The sequence below is a fragment of the Canis lupus genome, chromosome 21 (genome assembly GCF_011100685.1).
Source record: "Canis lupus familiaris isolate Mischka breed German Shepherd chromosome 21, alternate assembly UU_Cfam_GSD_1.0, whole genome shotgun sequence".
Classification (NCBI taxonomy): domain Eukaryota; kingdom Metazoa; phylum Chordata; class Mammalia; order Carnivora; family Canidae; genus Canis; species Canis lupus.
In genome coordinates this window covers 24641543-24662948 of record NC_049242.1, presented here as the reverse complement: position 1 = coordinate 24662948, position 21406 = coordinate 24641543, and the positions used below count along the sequence as shown (strand labels likewise).

Sequence of the window (21406 nt, the reverse complement as noted above, 5' to 3'; positions counted from 1 at the left end):
CCTGTGTCTCTGCCTCTCTCTCTATGTCTATCATAAATAAATCTTTAAAAAAATAAATAAATAAAATAAAATAAAATGAAAATAAAAATTAGTACATCATTTATACACCAAACTCATAAAGATTAAAATTAACCTGAAAAACAGCCTGTTTCTGCTCTTTTCAGTTAATTTATGCCAAGCCGGGCAGCGCCGGTGGCACAGCGGTTTAGCACCGCCTGCAGCCCAGGGTATGATCCTGGAGAACCGGGATCGAGTCCCACGTCAGGCTCCCTGCATGGAGCCTGCTCCTCCCTCTGCCTGTGTCTCTGCCTTTCTCTCTCTCTTTCTCTCTGTCTCTATGAATAAATAAATAAAATCTTAAAAAAATAAAATAAAAATAATTTATGCCAAGCAGAGCCTAATAGCAAAAAAGTCAATTAGCCACAAGAATTAAACCAACACCAGGAAAAACAGACAGAATGGCTGGAAAACCAAACATTATCAGCTTTCCAGCATCTTGAATGTTACTGATGTGGAACTAATTCAAACCTTCATAAAAGATGGATGAGACATTAGTGTTGCCTCTTGCTGATCTTTATAGAAATTCAGAAGGCAATAATTATAGAAGCAAACAAAGGTTAGAGAAAATTCTCCCACATATCTTAATTTATAGCTTCACATTATTTTAAGTGTTATTAATTCATTGTGTTGGGAAAGTCTACTTTGTAAAAAAAAAAAAAAGAAAGAAAAAATTAAACTGGTAACAATTCAAGATTGAACACTGGCTTACCCAAATGTATCAGCATCAAGATAATAATGATAAACTATAATTTAGATATATTTGTATTTGAATGCTCTCTGCTCATAAGAATGTTTATTTACCCCAACAGCAATTTTATAAAATATTGCAGATGTAAACTATTCTGACTTCCCACATACTGGTTTGTCACCTGTCCTGATGCTGCACACAGCCAAAAGACCCATCAACATCATGATTTACCATTAAGGGACATGATATCTACTCCTACATAAGAGTAATTAAGGAAAACAAGTTTTTCTCTGTATCAAGCAATGATAATCAGCTTCCTTCTGTGGTCCAAGCATATAAAGTTCTGTTGCCTGGCTGCTGCTTTCCCCAGCAGGAAATAAAGAAAGAGTAAGAGTTGAGAAAGGCAAAGATTGAGTAAAGGAAGAAAAGAGTGGACAAGTTAGAGTCTAACATTGACTAACAGATAAAGAGAACGAAGAAAGGCAAAGGAGGGAGAAGGAGGATGCTGATACAAGATCCATTTTAGAAAGGTAATCATCCAATAATAAGTATGTTTGTATATATTTATATATATGAAAGTTGTATATGTACATTTCCCTTAGATATCTTTGTGCCACATTACTTAGGAGGGAACTTTGAGGAGTCTGTCAATTTTAGAAATGAGTCATTACAATAAACATAAAATTTTACTTATGCAAGGTGAACACTGCTTCTCGGCCTTTTGGCTAAGATCAAGTGTTATGCAAGATGATCAAGTTCTAGAGATCACTGTGCATATTATAATACTATATTGTACATTTAAAAATCTAACTAGAAGGTAGATTTCATATTAAGTGTTCTTGGCACAGTTTGAAAAAAAGAACTATTCTCTTCCCACTCCCCATAAAGTAACAATACTTCTGATAGGAGAAAAAAAGAGTCCTTAAAAATTAAAATTAAAAAATAAGAAATCAAATATTAGATGAGAAAAACAGTCTATCCAGGGGGTATTTTATTTCTATTGGTAACAAACTAGAATTTTGTTGGTTACAATTTAAAGTTTTAACTTAAAGAGCTTAAGGATGTATTCAATCACCACCATCTTCCTGGGCAAATTAATTTTATTTAATTGTTTTAAATGTTTTAATGTCTTAAACTATGCCACACTGAATTTATGTTTGTTTGGGGTGGTTTTTCCATTTACGATGGAAATACTTTATTCAAATCCATCAGAGAAATGGTCTGTAACAAAATGTGTTTTAAAGCACACATCACCAACTATATATGAAGAGTATGAGTATACACTGCTACATATAAATTAACTGATCAGAACTCAGTTTTTCAATGTTAAAACAGAATAAGCTTCTCTGTAAAAGCAGCAACTTTGTGACATTTTTAACCTTATATTCCTTTCCTTCTTCTTCAAGGTCTCCTTCAACTAAACCCACACCAACCTTATTTTTTTAAAAAAAGATTTTACTTATTTATTCATCAGAGATAGAGTGAGGCAGAGACACAGGCAGAGGCGGAAGCAGGCCCCATGCAGGGAGCCTAATGTGGGACCAGATCCCGGGATCCCAGGATCTTGCCCTGAGCCAAAGGCAGACACTCAACTGCTGAGTCATGCAGGTGTCCCCACACCAACCTCCATAATCCTTCTGAGGGGCAGCCATGTCTTCACAGGCCTCAGAAAACTCTTCCTTCATGCCCTCAGACACATACCAGTGAATAGAGGCATGCCTGACATACATCAGGTCAAACTTGTGGTCCAGGGAAGCCCAAGTCTCAGAAATGTCCGTGATGTTGCTTCGCATGCACACAGCTCGCTGTACTCTGGCTAGGCCTCCACAAGGTACCACAGAGGGAGGTTTGTAATTAATGCCAACTTTGAAGGCAGTGTAGTATCAATCCATAAACAGGATGGATCTTGGTGGCAGTGGCAGCATACCATACATTTACCATGGTAAAGATCACATTTCACCATCTGATTGGCTGGTTCAAAGCATGCAGTGGTGATCTCTGCTACAGAAAACTGTTCATTGAGAGAGATGACAGAAGCATACGTGGCCAAAGAGAATTAGATGCAGGGATAGGGCACCATCTTGGTTTGGAATTCTGTCAGATCAACATTCAGGACTCCATCAAATCTGAGGGAAGCGTTGATGGAGGACATAATCTGACCTATCAACCTATTTAGGTGAGTATAGGTTGGGGGTTCAATATTGAGATTTCCACAACAGACACATAGATGGCTTCATTATCTACCATGAAGGTGAATTTATGTTTACTGTCAATTTTTAACAGCCTTTGATAGAAATCTTCTACATTCAAAGTAATCTCAAAGGTTAGTCTGAGCAAAATAATCTTTCTCAAATAAAAGAATGAATCTTGAGATGCCTGGGTGGCTCAGCGGTTGAGCATTTGCCTTTGACTCAGGACGTGATCCCTGGGTCTTGGTCAAATCCCACATAGGGCTCCCTGTGGGGAGCCCACTTCTCCCTCTGTGTATGTCTCTGCCTCCCTCATGAATAAATACAATCTAAAAGGGGGGGTGGATAAAAGAATGATTAATCTGAAACAAACAAAAAACAGGAAAATGAATGAATCTACTCCAACTGTGGGAATCTTGAGCTTATTTATATTTAGCTGAACCATGTAAAATTGACATTTTATCATTTTTTAAATTATTAAAATAGCAATGTAATATGGTTCAAGCTGATATAGTCTAAACTGTTAGAAAATCTGTGGGTTTACAACTGGAAAAAAAATAAGTAGTGAAAAAGAAGAGCAACTTTAAGAGATCCAATTCCAGGCTCTCTAGTTAGAACAGTTTTTTTTTTTTTTTTAATTTCGTTTTGAAATAATGCCTAAATTTTGGTCAGTTAAAGACTCTTCTGGCCCACCGATTTCTTCCTTCTTAAATGAAATTAATTCATTGCAAAGGAATCATACATAGAACATGAATTATTAACAACATAAAATTTATCATTTTTGTGAGGTAAAACTTCTCTTAAACTAAGGTTTAGGTGTATATATATATATATATTACATATGTCTCATAGAATCCCAATAATAAATTTCTAGCAATGAGACTATAATTATCCATTTCAGAAGTCTATGACTCTTTAATTATCCATTTCAGAAGTCTTTCTGTCGTGTGTGTGTGTGTGTGTGTTGGGGGTAAAGTAGGGAATCTTCAAATGGTTCACTGAAGAACTCCATCTGATAATTAAGTTAGCAGCTAACCACATAAGGTCAGTTCATCATATTCAAATACTTAATTTACTGTCAAGCAGATTTCCTCAAATAAGAATGTAAGGTACTATATTGCCTAAATTTTCTTATAAGAGCTAAACTAAAAGAACATCTAGGATTGTATTTGTTATAAAAACTTATAACTCACAGTTAATTAGTGTCTCCTATTAATGCCAAAGTACAATGATACTTTAACTTCATTAGCAACTTTTCCACAAAGAATCAAAATCTTTCCTTATCTGTCAAATTCTACCAATATCACTACCCTTATGTCAACATCACTACCCTTATATATGACTGACTGAACAGCAGCATGAGGAAACAGAAATGGCATTTTGGTATGCCTGAAAATTCTCCTTAATTTCACTGAGAATGGGTATAACAAAATTATACCAACAGAGAAACAGCCAGAAAAGGGACTTCTGAGTGGCTCAGCGGTTGGGTGTGTCTGCCTTTGGCTCAGGGTGTGATCCCGGAGCCCTGGGACTGAGTCCCACATTGGGCTCTCTGCATGGAGCCTGCTTCTCCCTCCGCCTATGTTTCTGCCTGCCTCTCTCTCTCTCTCTCTCTCTCCTCTCTCTGTGACTCGTGAATAAATACAATCAGAAAGAAAGAAAGAAAGAAAGAAAGGAAGGAAGGAAGGAAGGAAGGAAGGAAGGAAGGAAGGAAGGAAGGAAGGAAAGAAAAGAAAAGAAAAGAAAAGAAAAGAAAAGAAAAGAAAAGAAAAGAAAAGAAAAGAAAAGAAAAGAAAAGAAAAGAAAAGAAAAGAAAAGAAAGAAAGAAAAGGGGGGATCCCTGGGTGGCTCAGCGGTTTAGCACCTGCCTTTGGCCCGGGGCGTGATCCTGGAGTCCCGGGGATCGAGTCCCAAGTCAGGCTCCCGGCATGGAGCCTGCTTCTCCCTCTGCCTGTGTCTCTGCCCCCTACCCCCTGTCTATCATGAATAAATAAATAAAATCTTTAAAAAAAAAAAAAGAAAAGAAAAAGATACACCCAGAGAACTCTAAAAAGGCTCTAGGTAATAAGTCTTTTAGCCTGAGACTGAGTCCTAGTTCAGATTTTTTAGCTTATGGTAATGGCTCTACTCCCAAAGATTTGAGCTTACGCTTTTTAGGAACTTTCCAGAGGCGGCTCAATAACGTCAATACTTTTGTTAATCTCTGGAACTGGTATTTATAGCTATTCTGATGAGAAGATACAGAGCATTGCTCAGAATCAAGACACTGTACATGAGAGAAGGTCCTGTAGGTGAAGCCTATAGGCCGTAGAGTTGCAGAGACCTAGAAAATCTGGAATATTTGATCTAAAAGAGTCCAGAAGAAACCAAAGCACTCTGAGCTACTTTTCATTTCTAAACTTGCTCTTTTCATGTCTTATGAGTTGGCTAAACCATTTCTGAAATATTCAAAAGAATGATAATGAAATATATACAGTATAAACCGATTAGTTTTTAAAAATTGACTTTTCTAAAATGTCAGATTTAGGTTTCAGTCATCTCTGTTCTATGATCCTTATGGTATTTATTTATTTATTTATTTATTTATTTATTTAATGTTTTTTTTATTTATTTATTCATGAGAGACAGAGAGGCAGAGACACAGGCAGATGAAGAAGCAGGGTCCACGCAAGGAGCCTGATGTGGGACTCGATCCCGAGACTCCAGGATCATGCCCTGAGCCAAAGGCAGATGCTCAACCACTGAGCCACCCAGATGTCCCATCTTTATGGTTTTTAATAAAAGGCTTAATTAAGACAAATGCCTTTTGGGATGATAAAAATGTTCTTAATCTTGATTGTGGTGGCAGCTTCATAGGTATATACATCTATCAAAACTTGTAAAACGTAAAGAATTAATTCTTGGGGATCCCTGGGTGGCGCAGCGGTTTAGTGCCTGCCTTTGGCCCAGGGCGCGATCCTGGAGACCCGGGATCAAATCCCACATCGGGCTCCCGGTGCATGGAGCCTGCTTCTCCCTCTGCCTGTGTCTCTGCCCCTCTCTCTCTCTCTCTCTCTCTCTCTGTGACTATCATAAATAAATTAATTAATTAATTTAAAAAAATAAATTCCCTAAAAAAAAAAAAAAGAATTAATTCTTTACTACTATGTGATTTTAAGAGTTCTGTTTTGGATAACAGTTCTTTGTCATGTGTTTTGCTTGTTTTAGGTTTAGTTTACTTTTCTAGTTTCTTAAGGAAGAAGGTTAAATTATTGATTTATTATATTTCTTCTTTCCCTTATAGTACTGCTTTAGCTGTATACTATAAGTTCTGGTATATTGTGGGTTTTTTTTTTTTCCACCCCATTTGTCTCAAAGTATTTCTTAAATTTCCTTTGTGAATTCTTTCCCTTGGCTCACTATTTGGGAATGTGCTGTTTAATTTCCACATATTTGCGAATTTCCCCAATCTCCTTCTGTCAATGATTCCTAATTACATCATTAATTTATTTTTGACTTTAGGTATAGATCAAAGGTCACAGAATCCTAGGCTGAATCACATAAGAGAATATCTACAGTCACTCCTACTTCTATCCCAAATGGTACTTAATGATAATCTTTCAATGAACTTTGGAAGAGGAGATAAAGAAATCAAGTGAAAAGACTGAGGACTATGAGTAAAATCAGTTATACTCTGTACTTCTATAGCATTTTACAGTTACAGGAAGTGCTTTTATGGAAATAAGTGGATTTTTAAGAAGACCTTAAATATAGTACTTCTAAGACAAAATAGAGACAACCAGCAAGTCAGGAAAATAAAATACCTGATAGGTGTTGTCAAAACTGTCATACATGAATCTGGTGATCAAGGATGTCTTTCCAACTGAAAAGAAAAGGAAAAAAAAATCATCAGTTAAAACATTACATTGGGTTCTTAAGTGATTGTTCTACAGAGAACTGCAATTAAAGTCAATCGGAAATATCTGCAATGGTTCTACTACTAATAATTTAGGATCATATAGCCCCTAGCTTGTTGAAACTCCTTTCTCTAATAACAGATAATAATATCTCAAATTAAGAGTATTTATTTAGTGAAGAGTTGAAGGAAATGAAAAGATGGAAGAAAATAATCAATTATGTTGCTATCTCTAATTCACAAAGGCCAAGCAAATATTACTTTGGCCCTAACAAACAGAACCAGGATTAGACTTGAGAAGAAACCTCTTTATAGATCAACAGTTGAGCTATGAATTTCTTCATTAGTAAATAGTACATATAGTTTTCATTGAAAACAAAAACAAAAAAACAAACGCTCACCATCCTTTTCACATAAAAGAGTCAAATGCATATTGTATTTTACTGGTGGTACAGAAAATAACAGAAACAAAGTGAAAATTATGTATATCATACCACCTGTATATAACTAATGTTGGCATATGTTTTTCTGAAAACTTTTTAAAATACTTTATTTATTTAACAGAGAGAGCATGCACAAGTGTGTGCAAACAAGCAGGGGGAGCTGCAGACAGAGGGGGAGGGGAAGACTAGCTCAGCATGGAATCCAATGCAGGGTTCCTGGGATCATGAGCTGAACTAAAGGCAGACACTTAACCAACTAGGCCACCCAGGAGCCCCTGAAATATTTTTTATATGTAAAAATATGCACTTAAAGGTAAAACTCTAGAACCATTCATAGGAAAGTCAGGAACAATATACATACTAATGTTTTTAACACTGACTGTAATCTGTATCAAGTAAATGTAAAAATCTGAAGAGATAAAAGGCAATATATGCATTTCACAGAGGGAAAACAGTGGTGGATAAAAGCAAGGGACTATATAAATACATAACAAAGAAATATAAAATTGCTTGTTAAAATACTTTTTATTCAAAGGATCAAAAATTAAGCATTTTATTTTTATTTTTAAAAGATTTTATTTTTAAGGTATCTCTACACTCAGTGTGGGGCTTGAACTCACAATCCCAACATCAAGAATCCCATGTCAAAAAAAAAAAAAAAAAAAGAATCCCATGTTACTGACTGAGCCAGGCAGGTGCCCCTAAGGCATTTTAAATATAATTCAATATAGGCTCCTGGTAAATATATTGTTCTTGTTTACCTCAAACCTCCTGTAAAATGGTATTCAAAGTTAAAATGATTTGCTTCATGTTGTTTTTTCTAAAAGATTATAAGTTCCGGGGGTCACCTGGGTGGTACAGTTGTTAAGTGTCTGACTCTTGGCTTGGGCTTAGGTCATGGTCTTAGGGTCATGAGATCAAGCCCCACCTCGGGCTCCAAGCTCAGTGTGGAGTCTATTTGAGATTCTCTCTCTCTCCCTCTGTCCCTCCCACTCATGCTTGTTTGTTCTCTCTCAAATAAGTAAATCTTAAAAAAAAAAAAAAAAGGATTATAAGCTCCATATTTGTCTTCTTTACTCCACACCATCAGAGCATAACAAAGTTTGGTACATCCTACTAAGCAAACAACATGTTACTGATACCTAACACTTTTCAGAAAGTAAAAAAATATAGGAGTGTTCAAAGTAAATCTTATTTAAACAAGTGACTTCATTAAAAATACCTTTACCACAAAGCACAATTTTATTAAAAAACATTATCAAGGGACGCCTGGGTGACTCAGTGGTTGGGAACATCTGCCTTCAGCTCAGGGCATGGTCCTGGAGTCTGGGGATCAAGTCCCATACCAGGTTCCCCTCGAGGATCCTGCTTCTTTCTGTGTCTCTCATGAATAAATAAAATCTTAAAAAAAAAAAAGAAACCCAAAACATATACAACCAAGGTTATGTGTGTATAATAATGCAAAAAAAATTTTTTTAACTAGCCTGGGTATTTTTTTTAATAATAAATTTATTTTTTATTGGTGTTCAATTTGCCAACATACAGAATAACACCTAGTGCTCATCCCGTCAAGTGCCCCCCCTCAGTGCCTGCCACCCAGTCACCCCCACCTCCTACCCTCCTCCCCTTCCAAAGATATAGCCTGGGTATTTTATAGGACAATACTAATCTTGATATTAACTCTATAAAGAGGAAACTTTATTTCCATTTTTTAAGAAACGATAACTCAAAACTTTAGTAAATTGTCCAAGGTTAATCAGTTTATTCTCTGATACATGATTCTATTCCATTTCTAACCAAAAATCATGTTCTTGGGCAGCCCCGGTGGCTCAGCGGTTTAGTGCCACCTTCAGTCCAGGGACTGATCCTGGAGACCCCGAATCGAGTCCCACGTCAGGCTCCCTGCATGGATCCTGCTTCTCCATCTGCCTATGTCTCTGCCTCTCTCTCTCTCTCTCTCTCTCTCTCTCTCTCTCTCTGTCTCTCATGAATAAATAAATAAAATCTTAAAAAAAAAATCACGTTCTTCCCAATATACTAGTTTCATTAGTAAAAAAAAATTAAAAAATTAACATGCCATAATGGCAGAAGAAATTATGTTGCACTACCTACTTAGCCCAGGTGTTCAAGAACCTGAACACAGACCATAAGAAAATAGAAAATAAAAGATGGTATATCCTTGAAAGAGAAACAGAAAAGTGTGATTTTCCAGTCTGTAATTTTTTGCTTGAAAGGGTACCATCCATATCTGGGTTTCTAGCAGCAGAAACCCACCACCTAAATGACTTGAGGAATCAGAGGACAAAGTTCAGGGCACAGAGCAATCAGATTGGGGAGAGGGAGGTGCAAAGGCAGAGAACTGCAAAATCTGCATTTAAAACATCTCCAATGGGGTGCCAGGGTGGCTCAGCGGTTGAGCACCTGCCTTCAGCAATGGGCCCAGGGTCTGGGATCAAGCCCCACATCTGGCTCCTTACAGGGAGCCTGCTTCTCCCTCTGCCTATGTCTCTGCCTCTCTGTGTGTCTCTCATGAATAAATCAATAAACCTTTAAAAAAAATAAAATAAAACATCTCCAAATCTTGGCTGGTTTCACAAACTACCCATGTGGATTTGATAGGAAGACTTCAGGGTTCCCAGGTAAAAGCAGCAGCTGGATGTTGAAAGAATGAAGCTACTGGGGCACTTGGTTGGCACAGGTGGTTAAGCATCTAACTTTGGTCATGATCTCAGAGTCCTAGGATTGAGCACCCGTCAAGCCCCACATCAGGCCTCATGTTGGGCTCCCTGCTCAGCAGTAAGTCTGCTTATCCCTTTCCCTCGGCCCCTCCCCCCACTCTTGTGCATGTGCACGCGTGCACACACACACTCTCTCTCTCAGTAAATGAATAAAGTCTTAAAAAGAAAAAAAAGAATCAAGCTATTGTCCAACATAGGGAGTTTAAAGTTTGACCTTGGCCTTCTAAGACAAAAACAACAAAATCCAGAGTCTCTTCATCGTGTCCACCATCTAATTAAAAAAAAAAAAAAAGTAGACATGCAAAGAAATAAAAAATATGTAATTCATACTCAAAACAAAAAATAAAAAAAACAGGTTCCAAGATGACCCAGGTGTTACAGTTAGAAGACAAGAATTTAAAAATGCTATCATAGATATACTCTAGGTCTTAAAGGAAGATATACACATTAGAAATGAACAAAAGACACAGCACCTGGATGGCTCAATCAGTTGAGCATCAAACTTTTGGTTTCAGATCAGGTCATGATCTCAGGGTCATGAGATCAAGCTCTGTATGGGCTCTGTGCTCAGGAAGGAGTCTGAGGGAGGGAGATTCTTTCTCCCTCTCTTTCTCTCCCCCTCTACTCCTCCCCTGCTCATGATCTGTCTAAAATAAATAAATAAAATCTTAAAAAGAAATAAAAGGTGAATCTCCACAGAGAAACAGAAAAAAAAGAACCAAATGTAAACTACAATTACAATAACTGATAAGAAAAAGTAACTATTTATAGACTTAGCAGTAGATGAAAATGGCAGGAGAGAATAAAGGAAACTGAATACAGATTAACATAGTATGACTGCAGTTCCAGGAAAATAAAAGAGAGGGAAATGGGGGAAAACATTTGTAGAAATAACAGCCAAAAAGTAGTAAAAGACAAGAACTTACAGATCTAATTAACTCCAAGCAAGATAAATATAAAGGAAATCATACCTTCGCAAACTACTAAAATCAAAGAATAAAGAAAAACCTTGCAAACAGCCAGGGAAAAACACATTACACATGGGGATAGGGGGTGGGGGTGGTGGAGTAGGGGAAGTGAAGGCAGGGAGAGAGTGAATACAAATTTTCACTAATTCCCTCACAAAGAAAGTGACAAAAGACAATGGAATTATATCTTTAAATTTCTGAAAGAAAAAATTATTTCAACCCCAAAATACTATATCCCATGAAACCTTCTTTTGAAAATTAAGGTTAAAGATTTTTGCAGATAAACAAGTGAGAAAATTCCTTGCCAGGCAATCTATTCTATAAAAAAAGCTTAAGCAATTTGCTCAGGTTGAAGGGAAATGACACCACATATTAACTATAAATGGTAAATATGTATGTAAATAAAGATTATTATGTATTTTTCTTTTAATTTATTTAAAAAACATAGATGTTTAGGGTCACCTGGCTGGCTCAGTCAGTAGAGCATGTGACTCTTGATCCTGGGGTTGCAATTCAAGCTCCATACTGGGTATAGAGGTTACTAAAAAAAAATAAAATATTAAAAGACTTACGTGTTGGGGCACCTGGGTAGCTCAATTGGTTAAGTGTCTGCTTTCGGCTCAGGTCATGATCCCAGGGTCCTGGGACTGAGCCCCAGTCAGGTTCCCTGTACAGCAGGGAATCTATTTCTCCCTTTCCCTCTGCTCCCACCCCTACTTATGCTCACCCTCTCTCTATCAAATAAATAAAATCTTAAAAACAAAAAAAAGATATACATGTTGTAAGTAAAAATTATCATAACGTATTATAGAGTTTATAACATACAGAATGTAATATGTGACAACTATAACACAAAAGATGGGGAGATAAATGCAGCTATACTGTTGCAAGCAAGGTGTCTATAGTTCACATAGTACAGTACAGACTGTGAGAAGTTAATGATACATATCCTAAGCCCTGGCAAAACCACTAAAAATATATGCAAAAAGGAAGAGCCAACAAGTATCAAATGAGGCAAACCCAAATCCAGCCATATCAATTTGTAGAGTATATGAGAAGTAGATTAAAAGCTCCAATTAAAAGACTGGGGCAGCCCTGGTGGCGCAGCGGTTTAGCGCTGCCTGCAGCCCGGGGTGTGATCCTGGAGACCCGGGATCGAGTCCCACATCGGGCTTCCTGCATGGAGCCTGCTTCTCCCTCTGCCTGTGTCTCTGCCTCTCTCTCGCTCTCTCTGAATGAATAAATAAATAAATCTTTAAAAAATGAATAAATAAAATAAATAAAATAAAAGACAAAGACTGTCAGACTTGATAAGATAAAAATATTTGCTTTCTGTTAAGGCACATTTTAAATATAAAGAAACAAATGTTTAAACCAGAAGGGCATAAAAATCTCGTAACAAAGAAAACTCAAGGCCTATGTGGTTTCACTACTGAATTCCAATTAAACATTTAAGGGAATAAGACCCATCTTATATAAATTCTTTTTATTTATTATTTTTTAAAGATTTATTTATTCATGAGGCAGAGAGAGAGAAAGGCAGAAACACAGGCAGAGGAGAGCAGGCTTCCCCACAGGGAGCCTGTTGCCAGACTGGATCCCTGGACTCCAGGACTCAACCACTGAGCCACCCAGGCATCCCTATAAACTCTTTTTTAAAAAAAGAAGGAAAAAATAAAAATAAAAAAAGAAACACTTTCCAACTCATGATATGGGATGAGAGCATAACCCTAAGAAGGACATTACAAAAAAAGTAAAAATTATAGATCAATACCTCTCATCAACACAGACTCAAAATTCCTTAACAAAGAATTAGCAAATCAAATCCATATATAAAATAGTATAATTTATTTATATACTTTTTATGTTTGTGGGAGGGGTAGAGGGTTGGGGGAGGTGAATAAAGGGAGAGAGAATCTTAAGCAGGCTCCATGAAGAGTGTGGAATCAACTATGGAGGTTGATCTTACCACCCGGAGATCACGTCCTAAGCTGCAATGAAGAGTCAGTGCTTAACCGACTACCATCCAGGCACTCCCTGGGTCTTATATATGTCTTAATATGTCTTATATAATCATACGTTATATAAGACACCTCATAAGTAGGTAAGGATTATTCCAGGAATGAAAAGATTAGTACATCATACAAAACCAATTAATGCAATCCAAAATATTAACAAACTAAAGAAGAAAATCCTGAAGTTCATTCTCAATATATATACAGATGAAATATATGACAAAACTCACCATATTCATGATGAAAACTCTAAGCAAACCAGCAAACCAGGATTGGAAGGAAACTGCATCAGTCAGATAAACAGCATTTACAAATCTATAGTTATCATATATAATGCTAAATTCCAAGTGGTTTCCTCCAAAGAATGGGGAAAAAAGCAAGGATGTCCAATGCAGCACTTGTATTCAGCATGGTACTGGTAGTCTTAGCTAGTGCAATAATAATAAAAAGAAAGAAAAGGCACACAAAATGACATTGTTCTCTTTCACTGATGACATGACTAGTCATGCAGAAGAATCCTAAGAAACCAATTTTTAAAATCTACTAGAACCAGGGGTTCCTAGGTGGCTTAGTTGGTTGAGCGTCAGACTCGTGATCTCAGCCCAGGTCTTAATCTCAGGGTTGTGGGTTCATGCCCTACTGGGCATGGTGACTACTTAAAAAAAAAAAAAAAAGATATGTATATATCTAGAGGCACCTGGGTGGCTCAGTGGTTGAGCTTGTCTGCATTTGGCTCAGGTTGTGATCCTGGAAACCTGGGGTCCAGTCCCACATCGGGCTCCCCATAGGGAGCCTACTTCTCCCTCTGCATATGGCTCTGCCTCTCTCTCTCTCTCTCTCTGTTTCTCATGAATAAGTAAGTAAATTTTTAAAATAAAATAAAATAAAAATAAAGGGGGATTCAAAAAACTTTAATGAAGGGTCTCTGGGTCTCTATGAAGCAAGCAAAAGCGCTCTCAACATATACTTAAAAAAAGGACATTTATGCTTAGTCCAGGGCTCTTTTAAAGACTGATTTATTCACTTGAGAGAAGCAGGGAGAAGGGCAGAGGGAGAGTTAGAGAATCTTCAGGAGACTCTCCATTGAGTACCGAGCCCAATGTGGTGCTCGATTTTAAGACCCAAAGATCATGTTGTGAGCCAAAAGCAAGAGTCAGTTGTTCAACCAACTGAGCCAGCCTAGTTTCCCCAGGGATCTTTTTTCATTACATTATTTATACTATGCCAGATGCTGCACAGTGTTTCAGGATGATTTTTTCTATCTCAAAACCACTCAGAGTCACTGTAGCCTTAAGAAGTAAGGCTATGGGATGCCTGGGTAGCTTAGTGGTTGAGCATCTGTCATGCTCAGGGCATGATCCTGGAGTTCCCGCATCAAGTCCCACATCAGGCTCCACACAGGGACCTGGTTTCTTCCTCTGCTTATGTCTCTGCCTCTCTGTCTCTCTCATGAATAAATAAAATCTTAAAAAAAAACAAACAAACAAAAAAAAAAACTTAAATCAGGGAAATCTTAAAAAAAAAAAAAAAAGAAGGCGGCTACTCTACGTTTTAGGATATTCTTCTTCTTTATAAAGAACAGATCAGTTCCAAAAACCCATAACCCCAGTCCAATCGTAAGGAAAAAGATCAGACAAATTGGGGATCCCGGGGTGGCGCAGCAGTTTGGCGCCTGCCTTTGGCCTAGGGCGCGATCCTGGAGACCCGGGATTGAATCCCACGTCGGGCTTCCTGCATGGAGCCTGCTTCTCCCTCTGCCTATGTCTCTGCCTCTCTCTCTCTCTCTCTCTCTGTGTGTGACTATCATAAATAAATAAAAATTCAAAAAAAAAAAAAAAAGATCAGACAAATTCCAGGGAGGAGCATCCTACAAAATATTTGACCAGTACTCCTCCAACTGATGAAGTCATTAAAATCAGAAGTCTGAAAAACTGTCACAGGCAAGAAGAGTCTAAGGAGACAAAACTAATGAAATAGGATATTTTGATATAATCTTGGAATAGACAAAGGACACAGGGGAAAACTAAGGAAATCTAAATAAATTATGGATTTTACTTAATAATGTATAATATTGGTTCATTAATTATAAAAATGTACAATATTGACAAAAGATGTCAATAATAGAAATTGGGTATAGGTTTATAGGAACTATCCTATCTTCTCAGTTTTTCTGTAAATCTAAAACTATTCTAAACAATAAAGCTTATTTTAAAATTGTTTTATTGATTATTCCTAAACCCTTAAAACAAAATAGACAAGAAAGGTAGGTCAGTAATTTCCTAGGGCTAGTAGACAAAGCAAGGAATCCTTTAGGAATAATGGAGATATTCTTTGATTACTGCAATATCAACACTCACGGAATTGTATATTTTAAATAGAGGAATTTACCGCAGTCTATTGCAATAGATGCAATCTATAGATAATAGGCTTCCTCAGTAAAACTGATAAGGAAAAATAATCTGTCACAAAACAGCCTCAATAAAGCAGACAGCAAAGGTTTCATTTAAGTTTCGTGTGACCAGTAAACTTCTAAAAGACTCCACCTTCTAGGACAGTGGGTCCCTAGGTATTTGGACTATAATACCAAAAGAAATACATTTAAAATCCTGACCCAGAGGCACCTGGGTGACTCAGGTGATTAAGCATCTGCCTTTAGCTCAGGAAATGATTCCAGGGTCCTGGAATGGAGCCCTCTATTAGGCTACCCATTCAGCAGGAAAATCTGCCTTTCCCCCTCCGACTGCAGCTGCCCCTGCATATGCTCTCTCTGCCAAACAAATAAAGAAAATAAAAATCTAACCCAGCACACAGATACATAACTGAAAGAAGTTTTTTGAAACCACTATGGACTATGCATTCCCGTATTTTCTCTCCATTGTCTTTTAGGCTAGTTGCTAAAATAATTAATGATAGGACGATAAGACTTCTGGAATTGGCTTTAAAATATTCCTATGGATGGTGCCCCTGGGTGACTCAGTTAAGTGTCTAACTCTTGGTTTTGGCTTAGGCATGATCTCAGGTGGTGGTATCTAGCCCTGTATCAGGCTCCATACCTGGCATAGGAGTCTCCCTGAGATTCTCTCCCTGTCCCTCTGCCCCTCCCCCAGCTAGCACAACCATGTGTGTGCACATGGAAGCTCTCTCTCAAATAAATACATACATAAATAAAATCTTTAAAAATATTCCTATGGACATCACAGTCTGCTTTCTAAACTGAAAGGAAATGAAGTCTGTATTTTTACCAAGTATGATATTATTTGTATCAGTTTTAGGGGGTGGAATGAGAGGGATACTGTAAATAACCTTTATCAGACTTTAGGATGTTCACTTTTATTCTTAATTAAAAGTATGTAGCTAATTAAACAGGTTTTGAATTTTGTGAAGTGCTTTTTCTGCATCTACTGAAATTTTACTCCTTTATGTTAATGGAGTGAATTAGAATGACTGACTTTGAAATATTAAATCAATCTTGCTGTATAACTGATTTTTTTAAATGGCAAGATTATAAAAAAAAATTACAGGCCAACACCACTCATGACCAAAGATGAAAAAGAATCTACAAAAAAAATTTTTTAAAGATGTATTTGAGAATGAACAACAGAAATAGCAAGAGTATGAGCAAGAGGGAGAAGCAGGCTCCCTGCTGAGCAGGGAGCCCAACATGCTCTAGGATCATGACCTGAGCTGAAGGCAGATGCTTAACCAACTGAGCCACCCAAGCACCCACCAAGTAAAATATTAAAAAAAAAAAAAAAGTTTCAAGATTTGTACACTTCACTGCATATATATTATGGCTAAATTCAAAAATCTACCCAGGGACGCCTGGGTGGCTCAGTGGTTGAGGGTCTGCCTTCGGCTCAGGGCATGATCCCGGAGTCCCGGGATCCAGTCCCATATTGGGCTCCCTGCATGGAGCCTGCTTCTCCCTCTGCCTGTGTCTCTGCCTCTCTCTCTGTCTCTCATGAAAAAATAAATAAAATCTTAAAAAAAAAAAAAAAAAAAAAACACCTGAAACCAATTATATTCACAAAGCTTACAGTCTGCATAAACATGACTTCATCATTCTACTGTTATCAACCTGGCTTTACTACTCCAGGAAATTCTTCTCTACAAGAATAAAAGTTGCAAATAACTATTATTTCTTTAGGAAATTCCCAAAAGTCCATTCAAAGAAACATAAAACTCTTCATCTTGTTAATAGATACCACCAAATGATTGTTTGTTCTCACAGATGCTTTGAACCTTGTCACAAAACACTTTGTTAAGCCCACAAATCTTAAAACTATAACACAATACTTACACAATCCTAATCAAGCCCCCATATTAAAACTGCCAACCTAGTGGCGCCTGGTTTTGGCTCAGGTTATGATCACAGGTCCTGAGATTTAGCCCCACAGCTCAGAAGGGAGTCTACTTGAAGATTCTCTCCCTCTGCCCCTCAAAATAAATAAACATATCTAAAAACAAAACAAAACAAAAATTGTCACCTTAAATCAAAATCCATAAACAAACCTCAAAATCCATAAACATCCCAACTTTGCCCTCTTCTCAATAGTATGTCCTCCAAATTCGTACCTATCCAGAACCTTGGAAATGTGACCTTATTTGGAAAAAGGGTTTTTATAGACATAATCAGATTAAAATGTGGTCATGCTAGATTAGGGTGGGTCCTATCACATCACTGGTATCCTTAAAAGAAAAGGAAAAGCTTGGGGCACATAGATGGCTCAGTCAGTTAAGCTTCTGACTCCTACTTTTGGCATAGGTCATTATCTCAGGATCGTCAAATCGAGCCCCCAGACGGGCTCCACTGTCAACAGGGAGCTTGCTTAGGATTCTCTCTCTCCCTCTGCCCCTTTGCAGCATGATGTGTGTGCGTGCTCAAATAAATAAATTTTTTTTTTTTTTTTAAATATTTTTTTCAATTTTTATTTATTTATGATAGTCACAGAGAGAGAGAGAGAGAGAGGCAGAGACACAGGCCGAGGGAGAAGCAGGCTCCATGCACCGGGAGCCCGATGTGGGACTCGATCCCGGGTCTCCAGGATCGCGCCCTGGGCCAAAGGCAGGCGCCAAACCGCTGCGCCACCCAGGGATCCCTAAGTCACCCAATTTGTAGTAATTTGTTATAGTAACCCTACCAAACTAATATAGCTACTATTACCTCGCCTACCATGATAGGCAATAAACTCAGATTTACCTTAATAGTATAGGTTGTTTGGGACAACAAAACTGGGTGGCTCAGCAGTGAAAAGCATCAGCCTTCAGGGCAGCCCCAGTGCCTCAGCGGTTTATCCCAGGGCATGATCCTGGAGACCTGGGATCGAGTCCCACATCAGGCTCCCTGCATGGAGCCTGCTTCTCTGCCTGTGTCTCTGCTTCTCTGTGTGTATGTGTGTGTCTCTCGTGAATAAATAAATCAAGTCTTTAAAAAACAAAAAAACAAAACAAAACAGCATCTGCCTTCAGCTCAGGGCATGATCCTGGAGTCCCAGGATCCTGCTTCTCCCTCTGCCTATGTCTCTGCCTGCCTCTCTCTCTCTCTCTCTCTCACAAATAAAAAAATAAAATCTTAAAAAAAAAAAAAAAAAAAAGGCTGTTTGGGTGCGTGGAAGTCAGCACTGAATGGAGTTCATCGTACTATCTATACTACTATGATATATGTTTGAAAATATCCATAATAAAAAGTATTTTAAAATATTTTCAGAATCCATTAAAAGTATTATGGCCCCATTATGAAAATCACCACTTTACAATTAAACCATTACAAAAAAATTTAAAGATGTTATCATATTCTAGTTAAATTTCATATTTTCTGCAAAGCCTTTACCCAAATATCCTGTCTTTGCAGCTCCATCCTCTATGCTCTCCTAACACTTGGTACATACAACCTTAACTACAAGCCCTCTCCCCCCCACTTTTTTTTTTTAAGATTTTATTTATTTATTCATGAGAGACAGAGAGAGAGAGACAGAGACACAGGCAGAGGGAGAAGCAGGCTCTGTGCAGGGAGCCCAACATGGGACTTGATCCAGGGTCTCCAGGATCACGCCCTGGGCTGAAGATGGCACCAAACCACTCAGCCACCCGGGCTGCCCACAAGCCCTTTTCCTTAGGTCGAATGGGTCCTTCTCTGAATGAATGAGCCCTGACTATAATATTAACAAAGGCTATGAGTTCTAATAGTATTGTGTAGTTTAGTTTAATTTTTTTCTCATTTAAAATTGGAAGCATTTGGGGCATTTTACTTCAAATTCCAGTATAAGAACAGTCTTTTCTACAGTTCCACTTGGTAGTATTTATCAAAAACAGTAATATGCAGTTGGATCCAGAATATGGTTTGATCTATTTAGATCAAGTATCTAAAGGAAATAATCAGACAAGTACACAAAGATTTAGGTGTAAGATTGTTCACTATTTAGACGAGTAAAATTTAGAAACAGTCCTACTTTTCAAAAAATCTAATATTGGAATACCAAAGATAACTAAAAGGAATGTTTAAGAAGGGCTGATTATTAAAGGTTAAAGAAACAAATTATTAGGCCTCTAGAATAACAAAGTATACCAACTTAGGACAGAATTTCTAGAAGTGATAAAGTAATTCCTAACATAATACACTCTTCAAGAATACTTTTGATTCATAGAAGACTGGTGTCTGCTAAAAGGAGAAGTCTCAATTATTCTTTAATCTACACATATAAAAATATATGAACTGCTTCATAATTCTTAGCCGGTTATATTGGTCAGATAATACTGAAACAACCAACTAGATATTTATATTTTTCTAACTTTTTCCCATAAAAACAAGTTACTAAAACATTAATGTGGTATGATGATAACTGTAATTTAAATCAGATGCTATTGATCCTGGAGACCCAGGGTCGAGTCCCATGTCGGGTTCCCTGCATGAAGCCTGCTTCTCCCTCTGCTTCACTCTCTCTGCCCCTGTCTTTCATGAGTGGATGAATAAAATCTTTAAAAAAATAAAAAAATAAATCAGATGCTATGATTTTAGTAACAGAGCTTACCAAAAAAAACCTTTTTTAGAATTATTTATTTACTTATTCATGACAGAGAGAGAGAGAGAGAGAGAGAGGGGCAGAGGGAGAAGCAGGCTCCATGCAGGGAGCCAGACATGGTCCTCGATTCTGGGTCTCCAGGATCACGCTCCGGGCTAAAGGTGGCACCAAACCACTGGGCCATCGGGCTGCCCCCAAAACCCCTATCTATAGCCACTATTCCATCATGGTAATGAAGACCGCTAAGTAAGGTACTTAGGGACCACAGCAGCAAAGCTCAGTTGCAAGCAAAATCCAACACAATTATCATATCTAAGACATCTCACATAGGTGGTGCAATTCTATAGCAAAACAGAAAACTGTGGCACCTGGCTAGTTCAGTTTGTATAGCATGAGACTCAATTTCGGGATGAGGAGTTCAAGCCCCATGCTGGGTATAGAGTTTACTTAAAACAGACTACACACATGCAAAATTAATTAACCAAGATAATACTACTTCAATGTAGCTAACCTAGTCAACAATATTGAAGTTCAATAAATCTAGTGGCCTTTCTCTAGACCTAAATCTAGATTTAGTTCTCCTAAAAAAGAAAAAAAGACTACAGCTACACTCTTACAATCATATTTAAAAACAGGGATTATGAGTTTGATTGTATATAATATTTGTTGAAATAAGTAATGTCATCATCTACAGCTCAAAAGTTGTTTTTAATAAAGATGTTTTATCTTAAAAAAGATGTTTTATCTTTATAACAGTATTTATGTGAGAGACATAAAACCTATAGTTAACAGGATAATGAAATGGAAACATCCAAAGTAAAAAAACAAAGAAATACTGTATTACAACATAAGAGACAAAGACAGGAGAATCAAAATAAAAGCTTAAAAACCACAAACACTGGGTGGTATATGGAATTGCTGAATCACTATTTGTATACCTGAAACTAATATAACATTGTATGTTAACTAAAAGGAATTAAAATAAAAATTTAAAAAACAAAAAGAGATGAAGACAGGAAAGATATTCACATAAAGGTAGAGACTGGCTAATCTTATCAAAGATAAATAAAGAGTAAACAAATATTTTAATGCTACTATTTATTTCTCACTTCATGCCAAAACTACTAGGTGCTAGGGAACAAGAAGGCTGGGAGAATGAAAAATTATTAATAAGGGACACACCACAAAGGAGTTCACAATCCTCTGAAAGAGACAAACATGCACATACACAAGAGAATTAAGAAGAGAAGAAAGCACTGTTCAAAGTGTCCAGCCTCTATACTACTAGAGGTATCTTTTGTTAATTTATAAAACATTCCAAGGCTTTCCAGTATCCATAAATAAAGTTAAAAATCCTTAGCAGGCATTCAAAAACCTTTACAAGCAAACTG

The 21406-nt window shown here is 37.3% G+C and overlaps 1 protein-coding gene across 7 annotated transcripts in view; it reads right to left on the bottom strand.

The window, feature by feature from the left end:
* Positions 1-21406, bottom strand: part of RAB6A (RAB6A, member RAS oncogene family) — a 105114-nt gene that overhangs the window by 31566 nt on the left and 52142 nt on the right. For all 7 annotated transcript variants that reach the window (XM_038568695.1, XM_038568693.1, XM_038568696.1 and 4 more), the window contains one exon: positions 6741-6799. In XM_038568695.1, the coding sequence (XP_038424623.1) occupies positions 6741-6770 (30 nt within the window). In that variant the 5' untranslated portion in view covers positions 6771-6799. The remainder of the gene's footprint in view (positions 1-6740; positions 6800-21406) is intronic.